This window comes from Hylobates moloch, unplaced genomic scaffold (assembly GCF_009828535.3).
Source record: "Hylobates moloch isolate HMO894 unplaced genomic scaffold, HMol_V3 SCAFFOLD_11, whole genome shotgun sequence".
NCBI classification, from domain to species: Eukaryota; Metazoa; Chordata; class Mammalia; order Primates; family Hylobatidae; genus Hylobates; species Hylobates moloch.
In genome coordinates this window covers 19669801-19692597 of record NW_026652286.1, presented here as the reverse complement: position 1 = coordinate 19692597, position 22797 = coordinate 19669801, and the positions used below count along the sequence as shown (strand labels likewise).

General features: G+C 33.7%; 1 protein-coding gene across 4 annotated transcripts in view; it reads right to left on the bottom strand.

The window, feature by feature from the left end:
• Positions 1 to 22797, bottom strand: part of KIF18A (kinesin family member 18A) — an 86032-nt gene that overhangs the window by 21734 nt on the left and 41501 nt on the right. For all 4 annotated transcript variants that reach the window (XM_032166368.2, XM_032166369.2, XM_058446922.1 and 1 more), the window contains exons 12-13: positions 19245 to 19366; positions 15787 to 16022 (exon numbers count right to left, since the gene is read on the bottom strand). In XM_032166368.2, the coding sequence (XP_032022259.1) occupies positions 15787 to 16022; positions 19245 to 19366 (358 nt within the window). The remainder of the gene's footprint in view (positions 1 to 15786; positions 16023 to 19244; positions 19367 to 22797) is intronic.

Here is a 22797-nt window from a genome sequence, read left to right as displayed (position 1 = left end):
GAGGTAGGGGAAAGGAAAAAAGGAGTGAGGATAAGTAGGAAATGGTCCTAGAACAAAAGTAGCAGATAGAGACGGTATTGAAAATGAAATTCAGCTCCTAGGAAGTTGTACCAAGGGCAATTAATGGGTAAGATTTAAGTTGGTAGAATGATGTTAAAAACAGCACCTCTTTTTAGGTTAGGCACCCTACTTTCTCTGCATATTCATCTCTAGACACTCCCAAACAATTAAAACAGGTTTATGGACAGTTCCAGGCATAGACACACTATGCTTTCAGACACAAGGCCTAACTGCTCCTCTTATAATATTTTGTTAATATAGCATTCAGTTCTTTAAAAAGGAGCCAATGCATTTTGATCCATGTTTAAGGAAGCTTGAAAATGCAAAATGCAAACTTGTAATGAATGAGTTTTGACAAAAGAATATACATATTAGAATCTTTTCGATAGGGAAGGAATTTAGAAAGACACTGGCTGCTTGAAGAATTTCTCACTAGAAACAGTACTTGGTTGGCACACTTGAGAAATATCCATAGTACAAGGAGGCATTTGAAGGTTAACTGCAAAAGACATTTTTAACCAAAGTGAAAACCTGAATAGAGGCATCTAGCTCCCATTCAGATTCCCTTTAAAATGATCACATCATTAAAAAAAGGGTAAACTTGACCTAATGTTGGTAATGGGAAAACATTATCATCTGAGTGCCAGAACATTAGAGGACTTTCTGAAGAATATTGTATAGCTCAGACTCTTAAGGGAAGGCATGGAGAATGACTTACAGTAGTCCCTATCCTTTACCCTTTAGTGCTATCCCAAGGAGTTACGTAAAAGACACTGGCAGTTATCTGTAAAGGCCTTAAATTAGAATCAGGGATGATGGGGTAGGTGGGAGTTGGGGAGAATGAGTGAGATACAGCTATGCAATATAGTAAAATGGCAACATCTGAACACTAAAAGTAGCGCTAAGAGGCTCTAAAATTCAGTCCTGGCTCAGTTGTTTCTGTGCAGAAAAAAAATACTAAAAAGTACCCAATGTTATCAGGCTTGTTCCCATCACTGGTGGCTATACCACACATGGATGAGGTACTCTTGGGCAAAGGGGCAGATTTCTAGCTGAGACTACCTGTGGCTCTGGTTCCTTCCCTACATTCCCTGGGCTGTTGGATCAGTGGACAGGAATATATTTTTTCCCCTTAATTTTACAGGAAAAAGCATAATCATAATAAGCAAACAGAAAACTCACTGGCCCTATAAAAAGAAAATGTAAAGAAATGACAGAACTGGCATACAAACTCAGACTTTTTGCTAATCCAGATGCCAAGTTCTTCACCACCACACAATACTGAGCCCCTACCACGGAAGTTAATTAAATCACTTAGGCAATGACTAAATAACTAAACGAACGTAAACAACCACAATTACACTGATATTTAAAACTATATTTTATAGATTATTTGATACGAAAAAATGTTCATTAATGAGGTAGTAGTATACAGTATGATCCCAATTTTGATAAAACAAAACAAAAACAAATAAAAACAAATCAAAGCACACAAACCTCCTGAGCAAAAAAGGGGGGAAAAGTATTAGAAAACAGAGAAGGAAATATAATCTGATTTGTCAAAATGTTAACACAGGTTTATAGCTCACTGGGAAAATAATGAATTATTTTATTTTCCTTTTTATACATTTGATTATCTTATATAATAAATATAATCCTGCTCTGTAAAATAATAAATGACAAAAAAAAGGGGGAATAATGTTTGGGGTGGTGGGTAGGAAGCCAATAAAAAATCAGCTCTTTCAAACCTCTGAAGATCTCAGGAACTGAAGGCATGAGGTTGTCTCTGAAAGCACAGGGTGGAGTTAAAACAGGAGAATTCTTGAAAGTCTGTATAAGGAAGTTGGATTCCCAGATCTCCCTTACCCCATTACCATCATCTACATTGCCAGGTAACTGCTCCTTTGTTACCCTATTAAAAGACATGAAGTTTTACTCTCTGGATAGGCTATAGACTGGGGCCAACATGCACAGCTGACATTAGGTGCATTAAATAAGTTCTTAATAATAAATGTATGCTGATTTTTCTCCCACTTCCCTATAATACTGGTAGCCAGGTCCATATACCCCCTAAATGGAAAATCAAAAAGTTCTTTGTAAATGAAACATAAAAATAAAAAAGACTGACATTTGTAGGTTCCCACAGATTGACTAGTTTTCTGGAGATAACTATAAAGTAGAGCTTTGTTTAATTAAGTCCAACCCTAGTTTTGTAATACTTACTCATTAATAGTTTAGGAAACATTTTTAAAATATTTATATGATGCTTTATGGCATCCTATAAAAAACTGAAAATGTGCGTTTCAGGATAAAGTGGTGAGTGTTCTATTCATCTGTTCCTGCATTATGGCTAGAGATTCCCGCTTCAAAAAGTTTGTTTACTGTAAGTCCAAAGACAGATTTAAAAAGGAAGTTAGACAAAAACATTTTGTTGAGACTGCCAAGTTTTAGAAGCCTCTCAAAAGACTTTTAAGTGTTAAAACAACTTTTAAAATTAACTGTGAATGCATGCACTGAAATCATGGATTAGATGGAGAAGAAATACAAATATTTTCATCATTAATAACCCAGATTCTAAAACAACGTAACATGGATTACAACAGAAGTATATTAACGTTAGTATTATAGTTTTAAATTTGCTATTAATAAAACCACAGCTAAAAATAAAAACAAAAACAGTGAAATCATAATGAAAACATAATTAATTTGCACGACAAACTAAATTACATTTGCTAAGTGGTTATAAAAATTATAAATAAATATTTGGTGAGTGGTTAAGTGGTTAAAAAAGTAAACAAAGTTTGGATATTCATCTGCCATTCACTATCTCTCAAATGTGTAGGATTTTAAGATATACAATTGATGAATGGTAGTGTAATAAAAGCAATAAATTGGGCATTTTGATTTTGACAATAAAACATAGAATAATCTGATGAAGTACATAAAAAAGACTTGAAAAAAGTTTGATAAATTGACTGCCTATACCTCAAGAGAAACATCTACAAATGTATTTATTGGTGGTATTGTTCTTTAAGCTACTTAAGTCTACCTATAAGCACAATCAATCTACTTCAGTATTTGCATCTTTCAAATATTTCAGTTCTCCAGGAAGTCTATCTCACAGATTTGGCTAAGGACTGTGAAACGTTTCCAGTAAAAAGCAGAAAAAAAGGAAAAAAAAAAAAAGAGAGATGCTTCATGTCTGTTTCCCTAAAATTAGTTTTAAGAAATGTCAGTATATTCTTACTTCTAATAGATATTTTAAATAATATTTTATTTAATTATAAAATATTTCGTTAAGTAGGCTCTAAAATTAAATGTTACACATATTAACATATGCATAAATATAATGTGAAATTACATACTTTATATATATATTATATAACATACACATGTCACTTTTTACCTGATCCTGCTAAAATACATTAGCAAAACCAGAGAAGAAATAAGGTAGTGGTGTTGTAAGCGAGCTAATTCTTCATCTCTCATGATTAGAAGTTATAATATCTAAACACTAATGAATCAAGAAACAGCAGTATAGCATACTGTTTAGAAATACTGTAAATACTGTCTGGGTGTGGTGGCTCATGCCTGTAATCCCAGCACTTTGGGAGGCTGAGGCAGGTGGATCACCAGAGGTCAGGAGTTTAAGACCAGCCTGGTCAGTGTGGTGAAACCCCTTCTCTACTAAAAATACAAAAAAATTAGCCGGGCATGGTGGCGGGAGCCTGTAATCCCAGCTACTTGGGAAGCTGAGGGAGGAGAATCGCTTGAACCTGGCATGCAGAGGTTACAGTGAGCCGAGGTCATGCCATTGCGGTCCAGCCTGGGCAACAAGAGCAAAACTTTGTCTCAAAAAAAAAGAAAAAATATTGTAAATATTGTAAGTTTGTTATATATAATCATCCAGCATATATTCCAATAGAAAACAGAAACATCCCCAGTAATTTTATATCTTCCTAAGGATAGTTTTAAGAAATGTTGGAAATGTCCTTAAAACAGTTGTCAATGACAAGTCAAATCCAAATAATTTTAAACCAAATGCTTGGTTTTAGTCCATCACTACCAGAAAAAAGGAATAAACTTACACACAAATGTTTCCTAATAGCAAAAACTGAAAGGCTCAAGTAAGATAAGGCCTTACTTACTTTAACTATGACATTTCTATGTCATGGGAATTATATAGTTTAGCAATCTATATTTATTTTCCACTGAATCTCTACTTTAAAAGAGTGGTCCTAACTACTGGCCACCAGGAAAGTTACAATGGGGATCATCTTATACACACAACCAGAATTTAGTACTAGATTGTTTTAGTGTTTATTTAAACTTCATTATTTTATAATTTGTTGCTCACAGCAAGAAAATGACATGCTCAAAGTCATGATAGCAATTATATTTGTTGTTGCCAGAGTTGGAGTCATGTTTCTTATTTACCAGGTAGAAGTCAGGTAAAAAGTAATGCAAATAATACAGAGTAATAACATATATAATAAACATAACGGAGACTTAAAAAAAAACTTTCTTCACAGACTCAAAAATATGAATAGGAGGCAACATACTACTTCATTGCTCCCAAAATGAAATGCTATCTCCTGTTATTACTGAAAAGAGAAAGTAGGCAAATAAAACATGAGTGTCTTCATAACTTAAAATTGGGTTACATAAAAATCAAAACCAACCATGAATAAGAGAGAAAAAAATACATGTAACACATTTGGCAAAGGATTTAGAGCCCGTGTATGTGTATGTATGTATGTCTATGTATATATGTGTATATAGGTTGGCTGGTCTGTCTCTGAGAGAAATAATTCTTACAAAATAAAATAGATAAGAGCAAAATAAGGCAAAGGAAGAGGGAGTTAATTCAGAACAAACTACAACTAGACAAAAAGCACATGAAAAAATGTTCACCTTCACCTTCATTACCCACTTACAATGGTAGACTACAGTTGTAATAGTTCTGGGGGTGGGGAATCTGACAATGCCTATCTAATGCCTTTAAAATATACATACTGTTTGATTAAGCTATTCTTCTTCTAGGGGCTTAGCCTAAGGAAATAATTAGGCAAGTTGCAAAATAAATACACATGCACAGACATTTAGTGGGGTGTTGCTCGTAACAATAAAGTGAAAACAAATTAAATGTTAATTAGCAGGAGATTAGGTAAATATAATATGCAGCTATTAAAAATGACTTAAATTCATATTTGTTGATAGCAAAATGTGTCTACAGCAAGTAGTTCAGTGAAAATGAGACTGGTTATCAACTATATATATATATTAGATTTCATTGTTTTTGTTTTAAAAAAGCAAACCACAAATGTATGCTTAGAAAAAAAGTCCAGAAGGCTATTAAAACTAAATACTAATATAAGTTAATAAAGTATATCTTGTTTCTTTTGGCTTGACTTTTTTCCAAATTAAAATAAACAAACATTTATTGCTAAGACAGTAACAAGGTTAAAACACTAGTGAAAGGAGTAAAAAACTTAAAAGCCATGGGAATACAAACGAATATATGCAGGCAAAGGAAAGATGATCCATTAAAAGGAAGATTTAATAAAGAAGGAAGTATCTGAATTGGACTCTCATTGTGGAGACAGATTTAGGCCAAGAAGTGGGATGGAGGTAGAGAAAACAAGCATTTGAAATTGATGGAAAAGCTTGGAAATTGCAGAGGCCAGAAACAGAAATCATGTTAACAGAAGGTTGGGGATACCAGGTGCTAGACAAAAGTATGCCTATAGCTTGACACTGGACTTGGAAAGCCTTTGAAGACTCTAAGGAGAGGTCTACACTTTATTAGGAAGATCAGTTTGCTGGCAGTGTGAAGTGTAGACTGCAGTGGAAAGAGACAAGAGAAATTAAATCTAGTTGAGATGTCACTATATTATTCATTTCTTATGTCAAATTTTCTAAAAATATTTTAAAATAAATTAAGAAACATCTTTTTCTCTCTGTTTTAAATAAATCTCTAAAACACAATTACTAAATGGCAATTCATGTGGTTTCTTAAGTAGAGGGGGCTTTATATTTATTTTTCAGCTTTTGGAAATATTTCACAGATGGTTCCTTTAAATAAAATAAAGAGACTAGATAATTTATCACTAATGGGTTTAAAATCTCTCTCTTAAAAATGGCCAGGGCTTTTGGGGTCATCTTTTGATGTGCCATATCATGTGTTCTGAATGATTTTACCCAGAGGAACTAATTTATCAAAAGTTTAAGACTGTAAACGTTAAAAGATTTACAGAGCTGTATGTTATTGTAAAGGAAGAATGCAGTATTTAGCAAACATGAGTCATAGGCTGCAAAGTAGGGTTCATGACAGGGAGATGTTGATGAATGGGATTAGATCTAATTGAGGTTTGGTACAAAACGATGGCAAGGATTCTTCCTTTGCAAGCAAGCACTCCTGTTAATATGTACGTAAGGAGAAATTCTGGGAAACCATGCTACATCAAAATTAGTTGGCAAAGTTCTAAAGTGAAATCAAATATTAATGTATGCATTTCAATAAACACTTCTAGGCTACAAATGATTGATACAATTAGTGTACTCATCATAAATCTGGATTCTTTTGAAAAGCCTTATGACTCATGGAATTCATAGTTGCAAATGATACAGGTAAATGAATCTTAACTATTTATAAGATATGTAAACTTATAAGATAAAGTACCATTAAATTAACCAAACTAATATAAGATAAGGTACCACTGAATTAACCAAACTAATAAACATTTTATAATACACTTACGAGACACTCTCATGGTTAGGGATGTATAATAGTTCCCTAATACATAGGGAACTATTGTACTAATACATAGGGAACTATAATAGTCCTTTAAATTAATCCAGCACTTTGAATAATAAATCAACCCATAACCTTTTGATATTTCTCTGTGGGAAATAGCAGGTATCATGTTTCTCTCTCAGTCTCATTTTCTCAGTATTTATACTTACCAAAGATGGAAAAGAAGGGACAATACAAAGAACCTTTTAATTCACAGTAATATTTGCAGCTATAGATGAATAACTAAATACTGTCTTATGTACACAGGGACGATAAGTCAAACAAAATGTATTTAGGGCTACAAGCACGATTTCCATTGTTTCATGATTAAATTTTGTTGCCAAATGGAAAAAATATGGAATATTTGGTTTATTAACATTTTGCTGCTTTATATTTGTTATATGAGAAATTAGTATAGAGATTTCCTATCTTTCAAATGAAATTTCCTTGTATTCAAGTAATTTTACAGGAAACTTAAGCTTATGTGTGAACTTTATATTCAATCAGAATATTGGTACTATATGAGACTGGTTCTCCTAGTATCTTTTATTGTACTTTAAGATAAAATCACTGACATTGGGTGCAAAATTTTAAAAAAGGAAAGGTTACAGACAGAAATATTACCAAATGTGAGTTTCCAGATGGATAATGAGGAAATCTTGACTTTTCATTTAATGTCAGAAATTTTATCAGTTCCATAAATAAATCTTGCTGTCAGCACCCCCGTCTTGCACTACACTCAGTGAGTGTGCTATCTGTTTTCCAGACCCCAAAATAGGTACATATTTTACTCTTAGTCAATACACTTGTAGTTTGGAGGTAAAGATTTCAAGTCAAATAAATATCTATTCAAAAATCAAGTCTAGTTATTAGAAAATAATTAAAATTCATAAAATTTACAAAATTAGTTTCTTCCTGCATAAGAATTTAGGCTTATTAATTTAAGAAAAGTAAAAAGTAGTCTATGTCACAAAAACACAAAATATTGTATCTAGGGATCTATTCAGTCAAATTTATAAAACACTTATGAAGAAAACTCTGAAACTTTGCTGAGGAACATACAAAAAGATATGAATACAGGGAGACAAACTATTCTAGAGTAAGAAGACTTGATATTGGAAATATGTGAAGTCAATTTATGAATTAAAAAAATTTCATTTCCTTGAAACTGGAAATTATTCTGATATTCATTTCCTAGACAAAGCAAAGGATATTTTTCAGACAAAGAATAATGAAGAGGGCTAGCATACTATACAAAAAAATACTATAAAGTATCACGTATTAAAATAATAACTACTGGCCCTAAGACAAACAGGCGAAACAATACAGTAGAAATTAAGTAAACAGAATTATATATGACTACTTATTGTACAAAAAACACAGTTGCTGTAAGGATGCATTGCCAATATATCTATATAAGAATGCTAGTCTCCTTGGAAAAAATAAATTTAGATTCTTGCCTATCATTTAACACCAACATAAATTAGGAGAAAGTGGAAAGGAAAATTTAAAAACTTACGAATGGAAAGGCCTTTTGAGGAAAGATCCTGAAGGCACTGAGAGACAGAAAAAAGCTATTTTACTACATAAATGTTTTAACTTTCAGCATTAAAGAGGAAACCTCAAACAAAAGCAAGAATAAGTGGTAAATCTTGAAGGATGTAGTTATACTATGTATATTACAGGAAAAAGTTAATATCCCTGAGTGATTTCATCCTGTCCTGTGGCTTTAAATATCATCTAAATGTTAACAACTCTCAAATTTATATTTTAGCTTAGACTTCTCTCCTGAACTTCAGATTCTTAACTGCCTACATGATGTCTCCACTTGGATGTATCTTAGACAAATTTAACATGCCTAGAATTGAACTCCTAATTTTCTACAACCTCCACCCTGTATACCTGCTGAAGTCTTCCTTATCTCTCTGAAGGTGACTTAATTCTTTTAGATGCTAAGTTCCAAAATTTTAGATTCAATCTTAGGCATTTTTTCTCTCCTATTCCAAATCTAATTTTCTTGGAAATCTTGCTGGCTCTACCTTCAAAACATTTTAGAATCTGACCACTTCTCACCAGCTCCATTGCTATTATCCTGGTCTGAATAACCTCCATCTTTTGCTTGGGTTATTGTAGTAGCCTCCTCATGTTTCAGCCCTTGCCATAGTATAATCTATTCTCACCACAGCAGTCAGAGAGATCTTTTAAGAGCACAATTCAGATATGTTACATTTCTGCTCAGACCATGTCATGGCTCCTTGTTTTATTCAGAATAAAAGACTAATTAAGTCCTGATAGTAACCTGCAAGGCCCTATGTGATCTGCCTTCCTTCCCTGTATCTCTCTGATCTCCTCACTACTTTCATTCTCTTTTTCTTTGTACCAGTTATATATCCTCACCAGCCTTTGAATATGTCAGGCAAATACCTATGTTAGAGATTTTGCACTGTGATTATGTCCCTCTACCTAAAAGTTTCTTCTCCCAGATATTCATATAGCTAGTCCTGTGAAGTCCTTCAAGTTTTATCAGTGAGATCCTCCCTGACCATGCTATTGAAAATAGCAATCTCTCTCCTCCCTGGCCACACTCCTGAACTCCCTTTATTTCTTTCTTATAGCATGTAGTACCTCCTAGCATTCTGTTTAATTTATTTACTATATTATTGCCTTTCTCTACTAGAAGTGAGCTCCTTGAGGGTGGTGAAGTTTGTTTCATACTTTGATCCCTATCATCAGACAAGTGCCTGAAATACTGCTGTAAGTTAAACACTGTTGAATGAATGAAAAAAAACCCTACACTTAAGATCTTGTAAAAAAGTAATGATTGTTACAAAAGATGACTATATCAGAAAAATGTTCAAAGGATGGCTGGGCAATTCACAGAAAAAAGACTCTTCAATTAAAAAAATACACTCAACTATATTAGTAATGAATATGGAAAAAAGATAGTATTTATGACTATTGGCAAAGTATCAACAAGCATTGCCATTACTTTCAATTATGAAAACCACAATTACTTCTGCACCAACCTAAAAATTAGCAAAGACAAAAGTGGGAGAGAGTGTCCAAGACTAAAAAAGACTGCATAGGCATGAACCTTGTTTGGATCTTAATTCAAACAAATCATAGAAACAAATAATTTATGAGACAATGAGGGAAATTTGGACACATTAGATATTTGATGACATTTTTCTTTTATACACACTTGATGTAAATGGAAGAAATGATGTGCTGTCTGAGATCCACTTTTTTTGTTGTTTTGTTTTTTGAAATAAAATTTTATTTATTAACACTGAAATCTGAATGTTTTATAATTATCAGGTGTCACAAAATATTTTTCTTTCTAATTTTTTCCAGTCATATACAAATGTGAAAAAAAAAATCTTGGCACATGGGACATAAAAAATAGATAGTGAATCAGCTTTGGCCGGTAAGCTACAACTAAATGAATCCTAATCTTTTATTTTATTTTATTTATTTTTTAATTATACTTTAAGTTTTAGGATACATGTGCACAACGTGCAGGTTAGTTACATATGTATACATGTGCCATGTTGGTGTGCTGCACCCATTAACTCGTCATTTAACATTAGGTATACCTCCTAATGCTATCCCTCCCCGCTTCCCCCACCCCACAACAGGCCCCGGTGTGTGATGTTCCCCTTCCTGTGTCCAAGTGTTCTCCGAGATCTACTTTAAAATAATCTAGCGTAAGAGCTGGGATGGAGGAAAGCAGATGGGTTTCCAAGACTAGACATGAGCTGATAAGTTTTAAAGTTAGGTGTTGGGCACATGGTACTTATAGTATTCTTTGTGCTTATATACATGTTTGTAATTGATTTACTAAAAGTAGAAATTAAAAATATTTTAACACCAAAAGCTGGTGAGGCTAAAAAAAAAAAAAAAAGGCTCATTCATTTATACTGCTTGATGGGGGTTAAAATCACTTGAAGGAGGGTAGTTACTTGGCAATATATATTGCAAATTTTGCATAATGTGCATTTATCTTGAGCCAGAAATTTTACTTCTAAGAATTTATTGTAGGGATAATCAGATATGAGCGCAAAGATAAATATACATATTTGCTTACTAAAAAATTATTTGCAATAATAGTGAAAATTTATTAAACAACCCAAATGCCCAACAATAGAGTATAGGCTATATTCATTATAGTTAATCTCATCAGATTTTTTTTTTTTTTTTTTTTGAGACAGAGTCTTGCTTTGTTGCCTAGGCTGAAGTGCAATGGTGCAATCTCGGCTCACTGTAGCCTCAACTTCCCAAGCTCAAGTGATCCTCCCAGTTCAGCCTCCCAAGTAGCTAGGATTACAGGCATGGGCCACTATGCCTTGCCAAGTTTTGTATTTTTTGTAGAGACAGGGTTTCGCCATGTTGCTCAGGCTGGTCTTGAACTCCTGACTCAAGTGATCGGCCTGCCTCAGTCTCCCAAAATACTGGGATTGCAGGCGTAAGCCACTGTCCCTGGCCCAGATTCTTAAAAGCACTGCATGTGTGTGTATTTAAGTCAAAAGAATATAGTTAATCTAGTAAATACTTTTAAAGGTCCTTAAGGCACTTGAACTCACTTATAAACACCGTTCCTATTATTCCACCTTGACACTATTCATCATGTATACAACATACATAATTCATGAAATGGAAAATACATAATAAATAGTTGATTTCCAAAATCATTTGAATGAAATAGTAAAGTAACAAACCAAGAACAAAACATTATAAAAACAAAACCCACCTTCTAATATGTTTTCAAGAGAAAATACGTAATTATAAAATGTAACATGGCTTCAAGTCTTTCCTTCAAAAATATTATGAGAAGGAATTAAGAGTCACGTAAATTCTTTTGTTTTATTGTTGACAAGTATAGTCTATGCAATTATACTGTATGTGAAATATGGATTTTTAAATAAGGAATAATAAGCATCATATAGCAGGTGGTCAGTATTTCTCAATCTTGGTGTTAAAATCCTATTTCCTTTCTAACATCTTGAGTACATTATAAAAGAATCATGCCCAAAAGGTATGAGAGAATCTGAAAAAAACTTAAGTTTTGCTTTCCAGAGATCACAACTAGGTCAGGTCTAATGCTTTATTAAAAGAAAAAGAATATATATGTGTATATACAATATATATGTTTTAAGATAATCTATCCAACGTCCCTATTTTCTTAACGTAAAGGTATAATATAGGGAACTTCTGCTAATAATAAAGATGGAGATAACTCAGACCAACTTTTCTTCTGAAGGCAACTAAAAGTCTGGACAAAACATAAAAAACATCTGTTTGAAGGCACTGGATTATTAATAAGATGGTGAAAAATTACAGGTGAGTATCAGGAGGAAGCTGGAGGCTCAGGAAAGTAATTTCTGCAATTTCAGCTAATTTCCCCTTGAGGTTGTTTGCTTATGCTGGAAGAGCTGGCAGAAAAGCATAGCAACAGTGTTAAGAGCTTTGTGGGAATAGGGTGCTGGAACTGGAATTTTGGATCTTTGTAAATCTTCCTTGCTTTGAGTTGGGACTCTGAACAGCTAGCTATACTGTAGAGGGCAAATCAGAAATAGGCAGGCCCTCAGGAAACAACAGTTTAGTATCAAATTATCTCAGTCTCTGAAATAGGACTGAGGTGATTCTGAATTGCTAATGCTACCTGGAATCTGAAAGAAGGAACTGTAAATATTCTCTGAGATATTTAATATCATGATCAGATGCATCAAAATATTCTGCAAATAATTTTGCAAATACCTGACTGGCACACAAAAAATTTGCATGCATATGAGGAATTAAGACCACATGCAAGAAAATCAGTCTAAACAGACCCAGTGGTTACAGACTTTGGAATTCTCAGACACAGACTTCAAATTATAGTTGTCTCTCAGTATCTGTGAGGGATAGGTTGCGTGACCATATGAAAATTCATGGATGCTCACATCCTTTATATACAAAATAACACAGCATTTGCACACATCCTATACAATCCTCCCATATGCTTTAATAATCTCTAGATTACTTACAATACCTAATACTGTATATATATATATATATATATATATATATATATATATATACTATGTAAACAGTTATGATGTATTGTTTAGGGAATAATGACCAAAAAAGTCTATATGTTCAGTACAGATGAAACCATCCATTTTTTTCTTTTTTGATCAGTTGGTTGAATCCATGGATGCAGAACCCATGGATATGGATGGCTGACTGTAATTATACCCTTTGTGCTTAATAACAATTTTTGCAAAGATATGAAACTATAAAAAAGAATAAAATGGAAATTCCAGAATTGGAAATATAGCAACTGAAATAAAAAATTTTATGGATTTAAGGATCATTTGATAAAGCTGAAAAAAGAAAGTAAACTGCAAAATGTGAGAAACAAAATTATTCAGGGAGAGAAAAAAACATTAAAAGCAAAAGAGTAAAAGGCATAGACAATACAATGGGAAAGTGCCATGCAATATATTGGAGTCCCAGAAGTAGAGGACAGAGCAAAAGTGACAAAAGCAATAGGTGAGGAGATAATGGTTAAGAATTTTCCAAAACAAACAAAAGATAACGCAGAAACAAATTCAGAAAGTCAGGAACCCCCTTAAGAGAAGTAAAAATAAAGTCAACTAGGCATAATATAATAAAACTATTAAAAGCCAAAGACTGAGGAAATATTTCAATAAGCTAGAAGTCAGATTGTATTCAGAGGTGCAACACTTAACATAAAATCTGACTTCAAGAGACTATTATTCTCTGTGAATAAGGTCTTACATATTAGCCCTTCACTCCCAATTATTTGTCTATTTGTCTTAGGTGAGCTAAATGTGTGCTGGGACACATTTGAGCCAAATGTCCCAGGACACATTTAGCTCACATAAGAAAAATGGACTCTAGTTGGGAGTGACGGGCTAACAAACACCAGATCCCAAGAAAATTCCCCATAATGGAAAATATAGGCAGATTTGACTATATAAAAGTCCAATAAATTGATCAATTATTGCTCAACATATATATATAATTATATATATATATTTATATTATATATAAAGCAGCACCAAATGAACAAAGAGTTATTAGATACGAAGTGCCAAGCAAAAGACCAAGCAAACAAAAAGCCCCTCAAACCCATAACAAAAAAACAAAAATTTCCACTAGTGCGAATGAGCAAAGGATACCTCACAGGGGATGAATTGGCCTCATCAATAATCTGAGAGTTACACATTTTAAAAGACTATGCAGCCAGGCGCGGCGGCTCACGCCTGTAATCCCAGCACTTTGAGAGGACAAGGTGGATGGATCACGAGGTCAGGAGATTGAGACCATCCTGGCTAACATGGTGAAACGCTGTCTCTACTAAAAATGCAAAAAATTAGCCAGGCATGATGGCGAGAACCTGTAGTCCCAGCTTCTTTGGAGGCTGAGGCAGGAGAATGGCATGAACCCAGGAGACAGAGCTTGCAGTGAGCAGAGATCGCGCCACTGCACTCCAGCCTGGGTGATAGAGCGAGACTCGGTCTCAAAAAACAAAAACAAAAACAAAAACAAAACAAAACAAAAAAGACTATGCATTATTATTATTGCTGTTGTTACTATTTTTGGTTTAGGTAAAGATGAAACAGGTACTCTCATGCGTACTAAGTACAGAAAAAAATTATGAAAAGCAGTTTAACATGATGCATTAAAAAAAGATGATATGTCCTTTAACCCGGCAAATCAGCTTCTGGGATTCTGCTACGCACGCACAAATGTGAATACACAGATGTGTTTTCTGATGTACTGTTCACTAATAGAAAAAAGATTAATTAAATTATGGTACATCTATTCTCTGGATTCTCAAAAACAATAAAAAAATGAGGTAGATTCTTCATGTATGCACCCTAAAAATGTTCATAATAAACAAATAAAACCAATAAACATATAAACTAAACAAAAAAGTTGCAGGCCACTATGTGTAATGTACTAGCATTCACGTGAAACCTAACAAAAAGCTTTATGTAATACAAATACATTTGTATTACACACATACTGCAAAGATAAATATTTAATAGCATTTAATCTCTGAGATAGGGCATAAAATTGCGGTTCTGAGAAGAGTTGAAGGTGGCAATCTACTTATGTTCTTCTACATTGTCTGAATTTTTTTCTTAACTAAGATTATATGTTAGCTTTGCAATTAAAATGTCTCACACATAACTTTTATGAGAGAAAGAGAAATATCAAGTGATTTGTCAATAGAAAAATAGTAAACTCTACAGTGTTAGTTGATCTTAAGAACAGATTATTATTATAAAATATGATATGATTAATTATAATTTCCTGCCCTTAATAGAGGTTACATTTTAAAGAAGGATGGGAAGCAAAATTGTTCCATCAAAAATAGGTAAAAAGGGTTAGGCATAGCGGCTCATGCCTATAATGTCAGCAATTTGGGAGGCCAAGGGAGAGAACTGCTTGAGCCCAGGAGTTTGAGGTCAGCCTGGGTAACATAGTGATACTTTGTTTCTACAGGAAAAAAAAAAAAAAAGCCAGGAGTGGTGGTGCATGCCTGTAATTCCTAGCTACTTGTGGGGCTGAAGTGTGAGGATTGCTAGAGCCCAGGAGGTGGAGGCTGCAGCAAGCTTTGATTGCGCCACTGCACTCCAGCCTGGACAACAGGGTGAGACCCCTCACAAAAAAAAAAAAAGGAAAAGAAAAGAGGGTAAAATGATTTTTACTGCTAGAGTTATATAGAACATCAATGCATACTTGTTCTAGATCTTTGGAAGATACTGGTTAATTGAAATGACTATAAAGCTAATTTTCCCATTAATTTTCACAAAATAGCCAAACTATTAAAAATTAACTGTTCTATAGATTGATATACAAAGTTCTCTTTAGAAATAATGTTACTATTTACTTAAAACGAAAGTTATACTTACAACAAGGAATAGGCTGAACTGGTCCAAGTTGTGGAAAGGTCATAAGAACAGAAATCCCTGGTAGATCGTTTTGCTTTGGTTGTTCAGCAGTTTGGTCAGCCCAAACTACCACTTTTTTCCTCTCTACCAAATGTTCGATCTCTTTGAAGTCAGACTCAAAAGCAGCATTTGACAGGCCAGCTTCTTTTAATGTGCAATATTGTTTTCTTAGGACTGGAAGTAAAGCATTCAATACTCTATATACAGAAGACGAGAAGAAAGGAGAGATAAATGACAGTTTAAATACATTATTTTAGTTCTTTTATGTAACACCCAAAGTATTGGCATATCATTAAAATAATTTCCCATGTAGGAACTGAGTTCTAGTCTCAGATTGTCTTCACTTGCTTCCATATGACCTTGGACAAGGCAAAAACTGAAGTTTTTCCTCTGTAATGTGAGGGACAGATAAATAGCCCCTACTTATAATAGGAGATTGCTTGGAGGACTAAATGAGTTAAGAATATTTGTTTATTTATTTTTTAGAGACAGGGTCTCACTCTGTGGCCCAGGCTGGAGTGTAGTGGCATGATCATCTCATTGCAGCCTAGAACTCCTGGGCGCACTTGATCCTCCCGCCTTAGGCTCCCGAGTAGCTGGGACCACAGATGTGTGCCACTACACTGACTAATTTTTTTATTTTTTGGTAGAGATAGGGTCTTGCTATGTTGTCCAGGTTGGTCTCAAACACCTAGCCTCAAGAGATCTTCTTGCCTCCACCTCCCAAAGTGCTGGGATTACAGGGATGAGCCACTGTCCCAAGCTAAATGAATTAAATGTACATAAAAGCTTTTTGCAAAACATAATGTGATTTCCAAACCACAGATGTTGTTACTGCTACTAATTAGCATAAAATTGAAATGAAAAATTAATATACTACGTGAAATGATGAGACATATTTTAGGTATACAACATTAAAACACACACATACACAAACACATAACAAAATAACAAAACCTACCTCTCCTTTAAGTTAAATGACCTAAAGAAATGGCTTTTGGAATGGCACTTAAAGGGATTTTAAGGAGAAAAGTTGTGGATAAGGATGGGGAGTATAAATAATCGTTAGGGCACTGGATTCACGGCTTTAACTCAAAATCTCCCTTATTAGCAACAATTACAGCAGCACCGAATGTAATTTTTTGTGTATCAGACCTCTGTGTAACTGTTCACTGAAGAAATGTCACAGCTAAACAGTTATAAATTTATACACTCAATCAGTGGTTCCCAAATTTTCTATAAAGGAAGATGTCTAACAACATGAATGATCTTGAAATGATTCAGTCCTGGAATCCTGAGTCCATCAACAGATGATGTTCCAGTTGACTCATAACATCGAGGAGAAGAGAACCATTAGAAGTATGGATAGGGTAGTGGGAAAAGACTAATCAGGCATTAATTTTCATACACAAAGAAATACCACCTTTTAACCTGTGAGTCTTAAATATTTCAATAGCAGCACAAAAAATTGTGACCTTTTTCCTTTTGGTGGGGCTTGCTGGAGGGTGCTGCATTTAAGTCAAGTAGGTAACAAGTACAAGAAAAAGTTATTAATCAAAGTCAATTAAACAATTACTTATTTAGCGTCTACACTAATCAGGTACTGTACAGGAAAGTTATCATAGTAGGTCTGACACTGCTAAGAAAGGCTTGGTTATAAGGTTGACACCTGGCTGGTATTTTAAAATATGGATTTTAGGAGGGTTCCCAGCATTTCCAGAACTCATATGACAAGAGTGGCTCACTGTGTTTAAACGGTTTGCACAAACAATGTGGTTTATGCTAAAACACCTTCTCTCCTTTTGAAAAGTCTGGAATTTTGACACATCCTGGCGGAAACTGCCTATGCAACCAGCTCCCAATAAAAACCTGGGGCATGGAACTCAAAAGAGCTTCCAAAGCAGACAACATTTCACATGTGCTGCCACAACTTTTTGCTGGAGGAATTGTGCACATTCTGTGTCATTCCACTGGAGGAAGACTCTTGAAACTTTGTGTCAGGGTTCCTGCTGACTTTGCCCCCTGTACCTTTTCCCTTTGCCGAATTTGCTTTGTAGCCTCTTGCTGAAATAAAGCACAGCTAAGAATACAACTATATGATGAGTCTTGTGAGTCCTCCTAATGAATCACTGAATCTGAAAGTAGTCCTAGGGACCTATAACACAGGAATTATATCATGTTATTTATTTTTATGTTTAATCTTTTCAAAAACTTTATATGAAATGTATTATAATCTATTCATAACCTTTATATGAAATGTATTATAATCTATTTTTATAAGAAAACTATGGCTTAGCAAAGCTAAATAATCAGGGTAAGGTTATATTGCTCATATAAGCTAGAATTCAAGATTGATTCCAAAACTCATCCTCTTTCTTCTATGCTACATTGCCTCTGTGATCCTCTGGTTCACCAGTTTTCTAAATTGTTGAGTTAGTCTTTTTTCCCCCATTTTAAGGTAAATGTTTATCTTAAGATAGTGTATTCATCTAGGGTCTGATATAGCAAATGTAATATGGTTAAAAGAAATTATTGTTTCTTGATGACTTCAGCTCTTGTAAGTGGTTTGAGTGTTAGTAAATGAATATTCAATATCTGCTCTAGGAATAGACACAGAAAGTATAAAGAGATTAGTCTGAACTTCCATCCAAATAAGAATAACTCCCTGAAGTTTTTCATTTTTCTTTTTTAAAAAAAGCTATACTAATATGATTTCCTCTAAATCAAGATAATTATCAGTTATTTGAGCATACTAGTAGAACATGAATAGATTCTTAGAGTAGCAGAAAGCACTTAAGAGAAATAAATTTCCCATTTGCATGGAACATCAAAGTGATGCCTAAGGAGTTGACCGACGTATCCAATGTGACAAAAAGATTAAGCCATACTTTTTTTTTATTATGTTTTAAAAACTAAATGACTAATGTTACTACTCAGCTAGAAGAGAGAACGTAAAAGGTCTGTTATAGCATCACATAAAAGTCAGGACACCTGATATTTAGCAACTTCACTGTAATGACAGCAAAAAATTCTGGAATTATGAATAATTAACAATTGCCTACTTAAAAATTCAAGTGATGTTAACAGCAATTGCTTCTAAGAGGAGAAATGGATGGCTAGAAGATAGAGGTAGAAGGCAGATATCTTTTCATTGTGTAGGTATTTATGAAATTTTGTATTACATAGCATATATTAAGTAAAAGTTACATACTTTTAAAGAAAAACACTTTCAAATTTATAAAGCAATGTAAAAAGTTTGTTGGAAGGAAATAACTCTTAATGTTTTCTGGTTCAGACAGACACTTAAAAATAATGTATCCTGTAACACATAAAACTCAACTTTCTGGCAGTGGAAAATTGAACTTCTGTGCTTCAGGTATAGTGTTAAAATTGGAAAATAGGTAAATGTATGTACTCACGCCTCAGTCTGCCTGTGTTGCTGTTCCTGAAGACAAGCTAGATCCATCATATGTCTAATTTGTGCTTTCAAATCTTTGTTCTGGAGGTGCAAATGGTGACAATGAAGATCTTTATTGAGTTCCTAGGGCAAACAATACAAAATGTACTTCAGATCACTCTAAGAATATTAAAATTAAATCCATTTAGTAACACTTATTTTATAATGTTGCCAATAGTTTTAATTATTTTTAGATATTAAATAATACGTTTAGAAACAATTTGAAAAATAAGAGTTCTGGAAAAGGTGGTCTATAATTTACAAGCAAGATAAGTCTTCATGTTTCCTCAGGAACTGAATGTTAGGAATTCAGAAGAAATTTTACTATGATGACAGCTTCTTGGTCTATCCAACTTGTTCACAATGTTGTAAAAATACATAAATATGACCTGTTTTTGCTTAAATGTCACTTCCTCAGAAAGGCTTTCCTTGAGCGTTGTATCTGGAGCGACACTCTCCACCCCTCAATATTGTCATAGCATTGACTGTATTGATGAGTAACAATTTAATTGATGTATTCATTTATTTATAATTTCTCTGTTCATACCAGAACATACAGTTTACCACCAGGACAGGCACCGAGTCAGGTTAGTTCAGTGTTAAAGCCCCAGTGTACAAAGTCTTGAGTTGTGTGCAATAAAAATTTCTGTTTTTGCATGAAACAAAAGATCATACGGTTGATATCACCTTTGGTTGGATGATATGGTTAGAGCACTGGCCTATGAGTCATGTGATTTTAGAGATGGGCTTATAAGGCCTTGAAACAAATGCTACCTTAAGTTGAATATACAGCCTTTATGGAGATCAGTTTACCGGACTAAAATTTAAGAGCTGGATCAGATGATCTCTTCAGTCCTTTCCAGTTAGAAAATTAAATGATCATAATACTGTGAACATGTTTGCCAAATATTCCATCTGTTCTCCTTTAAAAGAAAAATATCCTTTATATACATCCTCTCACAATCTCCTTTATCTTCTTGAATCTTTCTTCTTTTAAAGAGACAAGATTTGAGACCCACTCTTGATATGAGCTTCATCCTAGGCAAAAGTGTAAAAATGTTTTTTTGTAGGCTCCATTTTCCTAAGCCTCATCTGTCTAGGGCCAGGTGTCCTGTAATCTACCACCTAAAGTTACTTGTCTTTCCTTAAACCTACTAAACCTTATCTACAGAAAATATCAGCGAAGGGATTATACCAAAGTATAAATGGTGGTAATCTAGTAACATTCTCAGAAATTTTATTGGAAAAATTTCAGACAATACAATGAAAAAAATTTAAATTCCTTGGACATTTTGAATGGCTAAGACAGGAACCCCATATGCAGGGGAGCTATGCCTGGAAACTGGAAACTTCCTCCTAGGGACAATTCCCATAATCCATCTTAGCTTTAGTGAGTGGAAACAATGCAAAGTATTCTTCAGATTCTTTTAAAGAATATTAAGATTAAATCAATTTTAATAATAAAATAATTTTAATAAATCAAATTTAATAAAACTCCTTTCCAATCTGCAGTTGACCACTAATTTTCTAAAATGTCAAAGTTATTTTTCTCCTTTTAAAAAGTACTTCCAATGCCAGTTATTGAGACTATGACAGAGAACAATGTCACTCATCCTATTTGTCTGGATATATTAAAGTTAGGAGTTATTTATATAATTCATTATACTTCAAGAAATATAGCAAATGTTTTAGAAAAAAATTTATCTTTATGGAGGCAGGATGATATGGCTAGAGTCATGTGATTTTAGCGATGGGCTTAGCCTTGAAACAAATGTCACCTTAAGCCAAATATATGCCCTTTATGGAGATCAGTTTACTTGACTAAAATTTAAGAGCTGGATCAGATGATCTCTTCAGTTCTTTCTATTAATAGTTAGAAAATTGGATGATCATAATAGTGTGAACATGTTTGCCACATATTGCATATTTTTTCCTTTAAAAAAATCTCTCCTTACAGCATTAGGAGAAATACCTAATGTAAATGATGAGTTGATGGGTGCAGCACACCAACATGGCGCATGTATACCTATGTAACAAACCTGCACATTGTGCTCATGTATCCTAAAACTTAAAGTATAAAGAAAAAAAAATCCCTCCTTTATATACATCCTCTGATAATCTTATTCCTTTATCTTCTTGAGTCATTCTTTTAAAGAGACAAGACTTGATTGTATAATTGTATTAGTCAGTAATGGGTCTTTGGCTAGCCTGTTAACTTTGGAAAATCAAGTTTACAATTTGAGTCTTTCTTGACATATTAATGACTAAATCTGATTGGAAGAACTTGGCTTATTTTGAGAACTATAAGTAGGCCAGTAATGGCTAAAGTATAGAGTATAATGAAAGGTGATATACAAGCCTTGAGAAGTATTCAGGTGCCAGACCATGCTAGGCTTGGTAAATCACAATGGAGAATTTATTCTAGGGAGAAGGCACTGAAGAACAACATGATCAGTTTTGCCTTTTAAAAACTCGCTTTGGTGGCAGTGGAGAGAATGAATTGCAGTAGAACATGAATGAAGGCAGAAAGACCAAACGTAGCAGTCCAATAATGGGGCATAGGAGTCTGAATTAGGAGAGCAGCAGAGGGACATAAAGAGAAGTGGACAGATTCAGAATATTGAAGAGTAAATAATGCAGGAGAGTATAGAGAAAACAGCACCAATTTGAAAGTCAGAAGTTCTGGGTATTTGTCCAGAGTTGTGTGACCTTGGATAAGTCCCTTTATCGTAAAGTTACGTCTCAATTTGCTTATGTGTCCAGAGTTGTGTGACCCTGGATAAGTCCCTTTATCGTAAAGTTATGTCTCAATTTGCTTATGTAAAAAATAATGGCTTATAACTAGATAATTTTCTCAGCTATTTTTTCAGCTATAAATATCTGCACAAAAAAGAATTGAGGGTTAGATTTGGGTGATGGCAATGAAAATGGTTTTATTTGTTCAAGTTATTTGTGATAAAATGCATAAAAATCAAAGATATAAAAATCAATTCCAGGTTCACATTCAGGTGTACAAAAGTTCTTCATAAGAGAAATCTGGAAGACAGATTGCTAGAAAAATTAGATTTGACCATATTGAAAAAGTTTTAATTTATTAAAAATCCAGACAATATTAACTTCATAAACACTACTAAGTAGACAAAAAAGCAAACACAAAATAGCGATAATAATGATATCAGAAACAATACCATACCATTTTTAAAATTGGAAGCTTACGGTAATGTGGGATAGAAAAGGCAAACTAGTAAATTTCTACAATCGACTTTTTTGCCTGCTTAATACTTCATAAGTTCTTAGTACTTCTGTAGTTGGAATGTTGATTACATGGACAAACATATAATACAAGCATAATGTAAATTAAGTTAGGATCTTGAGAGGTGAAAATACTCTAGCAATATCATTTAAAACTTATATACACACACACATATTTAAAATTTTTAATGAATATACTTAATGCCACTGAACTGTGTATGTACACATGGTTAAGATGGTAAATTTTATGTTATATTTTACTA